This window comes from Populus alba, chromosome 14 (assembly GCF_005239225.2).
Source record: "Populus alba chromosome 14, ASM523922v2, whole genome shotgun sequence".
Classification (NCBI taxonomy): Eukaryota; Viridiplantae; Streptophyta; class Magnoliopsida; order Malpighiales; family Salicaceae; genus Populus; species Populus alba.
This window is the reverse complement of record NC_133297.1, coordinates 17307774-17319640: the sequence shown is the minus strand read 5'-3', so window position 1 is coordinate 17319640 and position 11867 is coordinate 17307774. Positions and strand designations below refer to the sequence as shown.

Sequence of the window (11867 nt, the reverse complement as noted above, 5' to 3'; positions counted from 1 at the left end):
GTTTGAACTGCACCAACATCTCTTTTATCAGTTTGGCCCTCTCTTTTTCCTTTCAATTTTAGTATTTAAACTCATCAATCAATCCTTTCAATCATTGACTTTACAGTCACCAAAACATGTTGTTGGTTTTTGAATCATGATGGATATGTATTTGGTTTGATTGAAGTGTAAGTATATTTTTATTATTTTAGATTTTGGACATGTCGATTGATTTGAACTTTTAATAACTAAAAGTTAGCTCACGAATTGTAAACCTCACTCCTCGGATGTCGTACTAAGGATAATTGAATTTGTATCATAAATGTTGATGAAATGTATCTTTGTATATTTATTGTTTTTGTGGATTTGTATTTTTCTCACAAGTTAAAATTAGCCTAAGAATTATAAAATTTAATTAGGTTTTTTTAGATGTTGCATTAAATGTAAACAATTCACCATGTATATGAATATTGATTTATCATGTTCTTGCCTTTTTTTCTCTCTTATTTTTAAATAGTCTAAACCTTACTTATAACTTAAAATTGACTCAAGAATTGAAAATCATAATAAAAAAATTTCTTGGATGTCACATTAAAAGTAAGTAAGTTGAATTCACATTTATAATTCTATTTTTATGTGATTACCTTTTTCTTTTAAATGATTTTGGCTGGATCGATGTGAACCCATATAAGCCCATTAAGAGCGAGAGGTAACCTTTAGGCTTAATTGATATATAACAATAAGAAATGGGTTAAAGCCTAAATAACCATAATTATTTTTTCAGTTACAATGCTCATACCTAAAGAGTAAGTAGTGGGTTTTATTACCAAGCCTGGTCCTAGATCACTACTTTAGGTTTTAATAGTATTTTACTTTTAAATACTCTTATATCAGTGTAAACAAATTCTTAGCAAACACCTTTATTGCAAATTCTTAGCATGTAAGAACAATAAACACCTTTATCATAAAAAATACACACAATGCAGTTTAATTCAAGTATGATGAACAAGATGATAGTTATATTTCCTATTATATAACCAATCACTTACCTAGAACATATGAAGACCAATTAGGGTTCTTAATTACCATAAAATTAAGTGCCAAATCTTTTTTTTTTTTTAACCAATTAGGGTTTCTAGTTACCATAAAGTTAGGTGCCAAATCCTTTTTTTTTTTTTTACCCTAGCTTACCAAGATGTCCTCTGCTACAGAATGACAACTCCATTAGGGAATTAATAAAGGCTATGCGTTTTTTTCTTGTTTAAAAATGATATGTTTGTTGTGACTTATATTTTTATGATTACCTTTATAATGTGATTTGTTTGTTTATTTTTCTATGTTGATTTATTTATTTATATATTTTGTTATCATGCATGTTGGATTGGATATGAAATTATACTCATGCACTCACTGCACAACACTCATTTGCACATGCATCGCTTTAGGTTAGTATGAGGAATTAATGGTGTCCCAATGTGACTTTGCCCTAAGCTAGCATATGTGAAACCTCATACTCTTAATGAAAGCCTAGTTTGTTGTGATTAGTAGAAAATGTGGAATTGACCTATTATATACTCTTTGTACCTTGTGGGCTTCAAATTGACCTTTTAAGGTTTGTTTACCTGAGAAGTGAGGGACCTTTTGAGACCATTAGGTTTGACAAACTACTTATATGTAATGACTAGAACCTTTTTATAGGGTGCCATCCTATAATGTTACTAGGCAAGCCTGATATACATGAAATTTTAGGAGGTTTGTGATAAGACAATAAAGATAGTAAACTATATTAAAAAGTATCAATAAAAGTATAAAGACTAAAAATAAAGAGGGGTTGTCTGAATAGAGGATCCAAAGCATTTGTATCAAATGACCAAAAAAGCTTATAAACTTATGGTAAAAGCTAGAAAATACAATGTTACTAGAAGCCCAGTTAGTACACATTTTTGATAAGTTGTGATCTCTTTAAGGAAATAGCTCGATATGGTAGAGTTTTTAAGGCATGATTTGCTAACAAACTATTTCATATATTACCCTATTATTTTAATGAGTAAAATTTTAAAGTTTTCTTCTCAAATAGTATAGGTCAAAACTTGTAATTTTCTTATATTTTTTGGATAAAGGAAAGTCATATACTAACTTCCCAAAATATATGGATAATATGTTAAGTCATTTCCTATATTTTTAAACGAATGAAAATATTTAATTTTTATTCTTAAAATTGATAGATTGGTATATGTTAATGGTTCAGTGTTATCTAGATCTATAAGAAAGCATACTAGATCTTTATTTTGTATACCATAGAAAAATAAAACAAAATCCATTGTAAAATTACAAATGTGGTTGTTGGACCATATATCACCACCAAACATTTAGCAACTATTATCACTTTTCATGCAAAGCTAATCCAACTTAATTAAATCTTTTTATACTTATATGTGAGAATTTATATTTGTATTCTCACTTCCTTCCACATAACTCTTCCTTATAAAACCAAACTTCCCCCTTAAACTGACAACACCAAGCCCAGAAAAAAAAAAAAAAAAGGAGAATAAAGAGAGAGCTCTTTTAAATAAAAATCACCAAAAAAAAAAAAAGAGTTTATAAGCTTAAACAAATTTTTTAGAATAGACTATCTAGTGAAGAGCTTTCTAACAAAGAAAATATTGCAGGAATACATACCCTATAACATACCCCTAATGCTTATAATCTCCCAATATACTTTCAGGTTTTTATTTATAAGGTATTTCCACTCAAGAAGTTGCATTTCATGTTGAACTAATAAACCAAGAATTTCCAAAAGCTTTTAATCCCTTTTCAATGTCTCTAAAAGCATGGTCTACCCCTACTTTAGAGCCAACTGTAAAAGAGGTTGGTAATCAAAAGCCTAAAGAAGAGTTAGAGGCTAAGAATTTTATTTTTTATTTTTATGATAAAAGGGATGCTTAAAAATGATCGAGTGTATTGATTTGTATGGTTCTGTAATGGTATCAAAGATGAGTTTGGTGCCAAATATAGTTATTCATCCAAATTTCACGGTGCTCAAGTTTGCTAAGTATATGGAAGTTAAATGCCTAAAGATCTTATCGTAAAATTTACTATAGTAAAATAATTAAAGTGATCAAGGATGAAAATGCTCATCCACTTCTTTCATGAAAGTTTAAGTGATGTTGTTCTTATTTGGTACATGAGCCTGGATGGAAGTAAAATAAAAAAGTGTAAAAATCTTATTAAGGCATTTATGCACCAATATAAATTCAGCTTGGAAGTAGCTCCTAAAAGGTCAAGCTTATAGGTGATGGAGAAAAACAAAAGGCCAGTAAAGAAATGTGCCTAACATTGGAGAGCAGTCTCGGATCATATCCAACCGTCTCTTAAAAAAAATAATTTCCCTCTTTATCAACACCTTTAAAAGTTCATTCTATGATTATTTGTTAGAGAATGAATCAACTAGTTTTATCAAGATTATGCTTGTGGCTGAATGAATAGAACAAGTAATCAAAGTTGGTAGAGTTGGTGAAACAACTGAATCTATTTCAAGAAATAAAGGAAATCTTAATAAAAGAAAGAGATAGATGTGCACCAAGTGACCTATCAGCCAAAAGGCTATAGAAGCTATCATGAGATACCTTTTCGCTCCTATTTCACTTAAGATGACATTATCAATACCTCTTCTCCGCCATATTTTCCATTTATCATGCCTACCCTACACCATATAGCTCAACTAAAATCATGGTTATAATGTTTTATTAAGTGCCACAATATCCCCAATACCAACCTCTAGTTATACCATAAAACACCCTACTTTTTTATCATAACTAACAACATACCAATAGACACGATAAAAAAAATAAAATCATTGTACTCTTAATCCCTTTAAAAGAACTATACTAGCACTTAGTTAAACTATGAAATTTTACTCTTATCCCTTATGAATATAACCAATTTACCCTTATTAGTACAAACCTGATAAAAGTTATGATTATCATTTGGAGGCAATGAGTCATGACATTGAAACATTCATTTAATTTAAGAGACATGTTGGTTTGTTAATTAAGAATGTTTGGATATGCTTCAAAAAAGACACAAACACTCCATATATAAACATTAACCCTCTTCCAAACCATACCAATGCTAATGTTAAGGGAAAAAATTATTAATTTTTAAGGATGTAACAAGTGACAAGAAAAGGTCATCTTTGAAAGTACTAATGGCTAAATTGTTTGACATGTTAAAAGCTATAACACATGTTAGCTAACCAAACAGAGCATAACCCATATCATGCACTGGCTAATTTTATGAGTTTCATCAAGACTAGAGGCTTGATAATTATGATGAATTCCACCATAAATTTGAGAGCTTACTAACTTTTAACACTTAAAGGATCGGAAAGAGCATAGAATCTAAAGAAATCAACATGATGGCTTTTGAATCATTTGAATTGGCAAATTCAACTGCAAACAACTAAGATGATATAATACGCTCATAATATGGCTAGTAAAAGCTAATGATTATAACATTGTCAATTTTATTTTTGTTACAAAACTTTGTTAATGAGATCATTTAAACCTTATTTTTCTTAGATTTTTTTTTTCATGTGTTTTGAGATTATGTTGCATCTTTTAATAAAATATGCCTTTGTGTTCATGGTCTATTATTTTTATGAAATCAAGAGATGTATATGTGAGAGTAACACTTGACATAAATATAATAACAAAGGCATTGGTCAGATTTTGCGACAGATTATATAGATATTAGCCTTATTTTTCATAATCTTAAAACGTTTTTTTCCACCCTCAATAAACCTTGAAAGTGTCAACCTTGTTTCATACCTTCATTTTAAACTCTATATTACCTTATTTATTTATTTATTTATTTCCAAACCTCTATAAGAAAAATCTTTCTTTCAAACAATTACAAATCTCATATGGAATGAGATAAATATGCCCAAAATGAGATCAAATGATTTGATGACTTAGATAATGATAAATATTATCCATTCAGGTCATGATCCCACCACTTCTTTTCTAAGATCAACCTCATGGTTTTTATGATCAATAATGATTTTGAATAAGGCTAATATTTATCAATACGAGCATATCAAGATTTGAGATAAAGAAAGATCACCTTTGATTTATCTTCTACAAACAAGATTATATCTTTTACAATTCAAAATTGAGCCTGAAAAATGTTTCTTAAATAATAACCCAGACTAGAATCACTTTTTATATTAGGTACAAGTTTTGAAAATTCTTTAAATAGAAGAAATGAAAAAAGATAAAAAGTGATATGAATGAGAGTTTGCAAAGAAAAAAAAGCTTTTATAAATGTCCTTAATGTGACACAAATTCCATAATTGAAGACAAAATGTCAACATCAAAGATCGATATAGAATTTAAAGAATTGAGATTGAGGTGTGATAATTTCTTAAAATATCTAAATCAAGATGGCAAACCTTGAAGAGCTTCCATACAGAATAAGTGATCCTGTTTTTAAACTCTCAAATGCCCTTTCAATCATATATATATATATATTTGCCACACGCACAAGTAAAATCAATACATGAAATGATATTGGGGTATAACACGTCGTATTGTCACACCAAACCCACCATAATTTCCTCCACATAACATGAAGTATGAGTCACACACACACACAACTAATTCAAAAAAATTATAAGTGTTTGATATTTTTTGCAATTAATATGTGATGTTTAATGTGTTTTATTTATGGATTCATAACTATATTTATCGAATATTAAGTTGGCAATTTGTTACATGATGATAGAGAATTCATTACTGATATTTATAAGCTCAAAGATGATTGACTTGTTTATTATTATGCATCTTGTTGGTTCAACTCTTGCCGCACTACATTTGAGATGCTTGGAGAGACATCATGTCTTGATGATTCTATTTTGAAAGATAAGACGATGTAGATATTGGAAAGTTGTGATATTGATGAAGTCAGCCTATCAACTCATCATTATAAATGTGGATAGACTAGGATATGTAGATAATATAATTATGTTGTGTTATTTTTTAATTGTGTATTTTATTATATTTTTATAATTATTTTTGACTTGTCAAGTTGAGATTTTAATATTGTATTTCATATTATAAATATTTAAATTTATTTTGGAAACAAGTAAATATCAACCATTAACAAAATATTGTTTATCATTACAAAGCAGTTATTTGTAGGTTAACAAATATAATAACATTTATAAGTGAATAAAGACAACATAATATTATGTTGTGTTATTGTCAAGATTAGTTAACATTATAATACACAAACAAAAACAACATTAAAATATTACATTAATGTAAATAAATTTTAATATTATTTTTTTGTGATTTTTTAAACTTAATGATATCCCACTTATTTTTATTCTGTGTTTTTTTAAAAAAAATTATTTGTGTTTTTGAGGTTTGAATTTTGGGTTAGTAGTGTTTATGAATTAGAAATTTGTATTTAGGGTTAATATTTAGAATTTGAAATTTGAGTTTTAGAATTAGGGTTTTAAAGTTAGGGATTTTGGGTTTAAATTTAAGAGTACGGAGTTTAAGGCTGGGGTTTACGAGCTCTCACTAACTGAACAACTGATTAGTTTGATTTATGAGGTCACGTTCAGGTATTAGTATTATCCTCTGTTGGCATCTTTTGTCTTGGCTTTTAAGCGAATAAAACTCCGACAGGTTGCGCAAGTAAATATCCGTAGGCATCTATATATAAATACAGTTCCGACAGACCATTCTATTCATAGTAAGCTTAAGAACTAGCCATGGCTAAGTCAGGTCCTATCTTGTATAGGATCTTTTGTATGCTTTTAAGCTTTGTTTTACTCACTCACTCAGCCCCTGAAACTGCTCTTGTTACTCAGCTTCCTGGCTTCTCTGGCACTTTTCCTTCTAAACACTATTCTGGGTATTTTATTTTCCTTTTGCCTTGTCATTTCTCTACTTGAATAGAATTTCTTGTTGCAATTATATATATAGTAAGTAATTCATTGCTGATGGTTCAAGATTTGTCAAAGCCAAAGCTAGTTCTTTTTATTGTTTCCCAATTCTGGGAATCACAGTGTAGTTGATATACTGGAATTAATGTCTATATTGGGATTTTTTTGGAAGGTATGTGACCATAGATGAAAGTCAAGGCAAGAGATTGTTTTACTATTTTGTTGAATCGGAAAGGAACCCAACAAAGGATCCAGTTGTTCTTTGGCTCAATGGTGGACCTGGATGCTCTAGCTTTGATGGATTTGTATATGAACATGGTATATATTCATCTCATCAAATTTCCCTTTTTAATCTATCTGTGTTATGCTTAGATTGAGATTTGGGTTGGTTATAACATAGGGATTGAAGGAAGCCTTGCTCCTCTTCGGTGATGATATTGAGGTTTCTCATAAAAAAAATTGGCCACGTTTTACTTTTTAGTAATGTCAGTTTAGTTTTTCAAAAATGCGAGGCCCAGGGTAAAAGTTCAGTCGCTAATTCAAAACCCATCAATTTTATCATTTTGGCTGTTTGACCTCATGGAATTGAATTAACAACAAAGAGGATGGTCTTATTCAGCACCTAGCTATGTTGGAATTTTTTTTTTTTTTTTTACCAATTCATACTCTGAAAACAACTGTGTCTTGTTGCTGTGGTTTTGTGGATTGAGTTAGTTGTCGGTTTTTGAACAATGAATTCAATGTATATGCAGGTCCTTTCAATTTTGAAGCAGCAGAAACAAAGGGAGATCTGCCCAAATTGCATCTTAATCCATACAGCTGGTCCAAGGTTGGCCGAATTTTCTTCTGACAAAAGATATAATTTCTTTTGTGTTCCAATAAACCTCATAAGATTGCTTTCGCATTTCAGGTTTCCAGCGTTTTATATTTAGATTCTCCTGCTGGTGTTGGGCTTTCTTATTCCAAGAACGAAACTGATTATATAACTGGTGACACAAAGACTGCCTTTGATTCGCATGCCTTTCTACTCAAGGTATAGAGGGGAAAGAAAAATGGATAATTCGAGCATGTTTATGGTTGCTTTCTTATTTCCAAAATACTGAATATCAGTAATTTGCTATTCTGAAATCAGTGGTTCGAGCTATACCCAGAATTCCTCTCTAACCCATTTTTTATTTCTGGAGAGTCCTATGCTGGAATATATGTGCCAACTCTTGCTTCTGAAGTCGTGAAAGGTATTTTTTTCAATCTATGAGTTGCGTTTTTGGAACTTGAGAGTATAATGCATTCTTGCTTTTTTCAGGACTTGATGCTGGTGTAAAGCCCATTCTCAATTTCAAGGCATGGATTCTTGAAATCCTCTTTTATTGAATTTAAAATTTATGAATGCTAAGTACTTAAACCTGCATTTTATACAGGGATATTTGGTGGGAAATGGAGTTACTGATGAGGAGTTTGATGGCAATGCTCTTGTTCCATTTGTACATGGGATGGGCCTGATCCCAGATGAGTTATTTGAGGTGAGTAAGATAAACATTCTATGATGATTTATGCTGTTTCCGTATGCTAGCTTTCCTTAAATACTTGGAAATCTGCACCGTGGAGTCTCACATTATTATAAAATCCTTGACAATATTTTGTGGTTCTGATATTAAGATAGAGTTTCTTTCTTTCCTCAAAACGTGTTTTCTGACAACACATGATATGCTACAGGAGGTAACCAAGGAGTGCACTGGAAATTTCTACAACCCACTCGGTGAAACTTGTGAGAGCAAACTCCAAAAAGTTTACAAGGTACTTAGTGGGTTTCTCAAAATTTGAAAAGTTAAAAGAATCTGCATAAAGTGCTCTGTCATTTGCATTGATATTTTTACTAATCCCAGGACGTTGAAGGTTTAAACATATATGACATTCTAGAACCATGCTATCATGGCTCAGATATAAGGGAGGTTACAGATGATAGAATCAGGTTACCATCCAGCTTTCGGCAATTAGGTGAGACCGAAAGGCCTCTGCCTGTGAGAAAAAGGATGTTTGGCCGTGCCTGGCCTTTTAGAGCTCCTGTAAGACCTGGAATTGTTCCAACATGGCCACAGCTCCTTGATGGCGAGAGTGTTCCATGCACTGTAAGTCCAATACATATTTGCTGTAAATCCTGTGACTTTTATCTATTAATGTACTTATTTGTTTCTGAAATCCTCCATGGTGAATTCTGGTGGCTTGTTCTATTATTGGTGGCTTGTTCTGTTATCTCGACTTGCTGAATGTTATTGTTGTAATGTTTGATGCTATTTTATCTTATAAACTTCCAACAGTAGTGTATGGTGAACATTGCACAAAAATTGTTTTTCAGAAGAAAAAAAAGATGGAAGTTGAAATGCTTCTTGAATAATGTGACAAGTTCTTAAGAATCAGTAATGAGACTACTGAAAGAAGTTCTGCATTTGCATAGATGGGACACCATTTTCCAACCAGATTAGCTGATACTAATTCTTTTTTTTTTTTTTCATTACAAAGGCCACGGCCATGCCAGTGAGGAAAACACAGTCATAAGCTTTATAAGAGAAGGAACCCCTGGGACAAAGGGAAAACGTTTAAATGTCAATCTTGTGGCGGAATATAATTTGGTCTTAAATAAACATTGATGGCAAATATAGAATGCTTGCTGAAACATTTTTTCTTCTTTTTTTTATATATCTTGAAGTTGGACAGATTACATGAAAATAGTCCACTGTATGTTCACTTTTCAATCAAAATGAGTAAACTTTATGAAATCTATGCTATGGTGTACCTTCTTTGAAACTTATTTAAAATTCAGCATGTTTAGTTTTTAACCTTAAGGAATGTTATGGTTTGATTATTGTGCTTTCATTCTACTATCAACATTCCCCTGTGTAGTGTCCACAATCACTGTTTAAATAAAAGCCAAAAGGATAAAGAAGATTTTTTTTTTTTCATTTTTCTATGTTCCTTGAAGCCAACCTGTCGTATCTAGCTATACCCAATTGACACTTTCTCTATGTGGATGGTGTCATTTTATTTTTTCACATTTGCCTTTCTGTTTGCTAACAATTTGGATTCATCTGAAACGCCATTTTGTTAGGATGATGAAGTTGCCACGTCATGGCTGAACAATGAAGCAGTTAGGAAAGCAATCCATGCTGAACTAGTAAGTTTGCTCGATTTTTTCAGTCACGCTACATTTTGAAAGCAGTTAACGTATTTTATGAACCTTGTGTAAAACAGGAAAGTGTATCTGGTACTTGGGAGTTGTGCACAGATAGAATCCGTTTTCATCATGATGCTGGTAGCATGATTAAGTACCACAGGAACCTTACTTTGAGGGGATTTCGTGCCCTCATATTCAGGTACATGATCTTCAAACTTGTGTTCTTAATCTTATTAGTTTCGGTGAGACAAGTGACTTAGAGAAGACAGGAAAAGAAAGGATAGGGGTTTCAATTGTTGTCAGATTTATTTTTACTGTTTTCCGCTTGTGTAAAGAACAACGGAGATACATATAACTTCGAACGTTCTTGTTCAGTGCTTGTTTTTTATTGGTTCCATCTGTGTAATTGTAGTTCTCTGCTTTTCAACGTCATGGATCAGATGGGATCCTTACACTTTTTTCTTGCACTGTTTATTCCTTGAATTATGTGGATGATAGTAACTGCTATAGCTTTGCTTTACTTGCAGCGGGGATCATGATATGTGTGTTCCATACACCGGGAGTGAAGCATGGACGAGATCAATGGGATATGATATAGTTGATGAATGGAGGCCATGGACTTCCAATGGACAAGTTGCCGGGTACTTTATCTGCTCTTCTTCTTTTGGAAAGGACAAACCTTTTCTTGCTTTCGAATTCCAATTGATGAGACTACTTTTTCAGTGATGAAATCATAAGTTCAAAACATTATGACAAGAAGCTTAGAGGGAAAACGAAAAAACGTTCTCTTTATGACCTTCCAATTTCCACACTATTGTTCTCGAGTAACAAATAAACACCATCTGGGTGTCATTTTTGTTGCAGTTACACACAAGGGTATGCAAACAACTTAACTTTCCTCACCATGAAGGTAGGTCGCAGCTTCCTATTTGATTCAGTGGCTTGAGCTGTTCATCATCCTTGCCCTAATTTGATTATCATGTTGGTGCAGGGGGCTGGACATACTGTCCCAGAATACAAACCACGAGAGGCATTTGATTTCTACAGCCGTTTTCTGTCTGGGAAACCGATCTAAGACATTGTTGATCACCAGATTTCATCGCAGGAAGAGAAATGAATAAATCCATCCTGCGGAGAGCAACTTCCTTGTTAAGCAACTGCTTTTATGCTACGCTACAATTGAATGTATCTCATCATACTTTGCTTCTTCAAGCACCAATCTTATTGCAGATTCATCACTGCATATGTAAGCTTATGCTTGGACCAGTTTCCACATGTTTGTGCTCAAATCCTACCTCTGTCGAGTCTTAATCCAGTAACTTTCTGACATAAAAGGAGGTTTTCCCTCCATGCGTAACTCATGATGCTCTATGATTGCTTTTTAACATTTAGCACATGAAATAAACTCTTGAGTGATTGACGACAGGGACGAATCAAAAACTTTGTTTCGCTTAGGGAGGTAGAGGTAAATAAAAAATGTTTAAAGTTTTCATGTTTAGAGGTTAAAAATCAAGAGTTTTTAAAGCAAAGGGCACGAAATATAAGGGGGGAAGGGTAAAAAAAATTCAACCACGAGGAGGCCCTGGGCACCACCCTTTTGTAGTGGTGAGCCAAAAAAAATAGATTAAATTATTAAATTGAAAAAATTAAAAATAATAATAATTAAAAAAATTGATTAAATTAATTAAAATATGTAAAAAATTATTTAGTTTGGTTTTGGTTTTATAAGTTTAAAACTAAAAACTTCAACTAAATTGATTTAGT

General features: G+C 31.8%; 1 protein-coding gene across 1 annotated transcript; it reads left to right on the top strand.

Moving 5' to 3' along the window:
• The first annotated feature begins 6713 nt into the window (after nucleotides 1–6713).
• On the top strand, nucleotides 6714–11449 carry LOC118063417 (serine carboxypeptidase-like 20). The gene is made up of 14 exons (XM_035077437.2): nucleotides 6714–6903; nucleotides 7107–7252; nucleotides 7687–7763; nucleotides 7845–7967; nucleotides 8067–8169; nucleotides 8238–8275; nucleotides 8353–8454; nucleotides 8648–8728; nucleotides 8818–9060; nucleotides 10038–10103; nucleotides 10181–10302; nucleotides 10631–10744; nucleotides 10968–11013; nucleotides 11095–11449. The coding sequence occupies exons 1-14, from the start codon at nucleotides 6761–6763 to the stop codon at nucleotides 11176–11178; spliced, it is 1488 nt and encodes a 495-aa protein (XP_034933328.1). The 5' UTR covers nucleotides 6714–6760; the 3' UTR covers nucleotides 11179–11449.
• The last annotated feature ends 418 nt before the right edge of the window (nucleotides 11450–11867 follow it).

Excerpts from the sequence above, each read along its gene's own strand:
- LOC118063417 (XM_035077437.2), top strand. The coding sequence starts at position 6,761 with ATGGCTAAGTCAGGTCCTATCTTGTATAGGATCTTTTGTATGCTTTTA. Across the intron at positions 6,904-7,106 it reads CCTTCTAAACACTATTCTGG|GTATGTGACCATAGATGAAA; the intron begins GTATTTTATTTT and ends TTTTTTTGGAAG. Across the intron at positions 8,729-8,817 it reads AACTCCAAAAAGTTTACAAG|GACGTTGAAGGTTTAAACAT; the intron begins GTACTTAGTGGG and ends TACTAATCCCAG.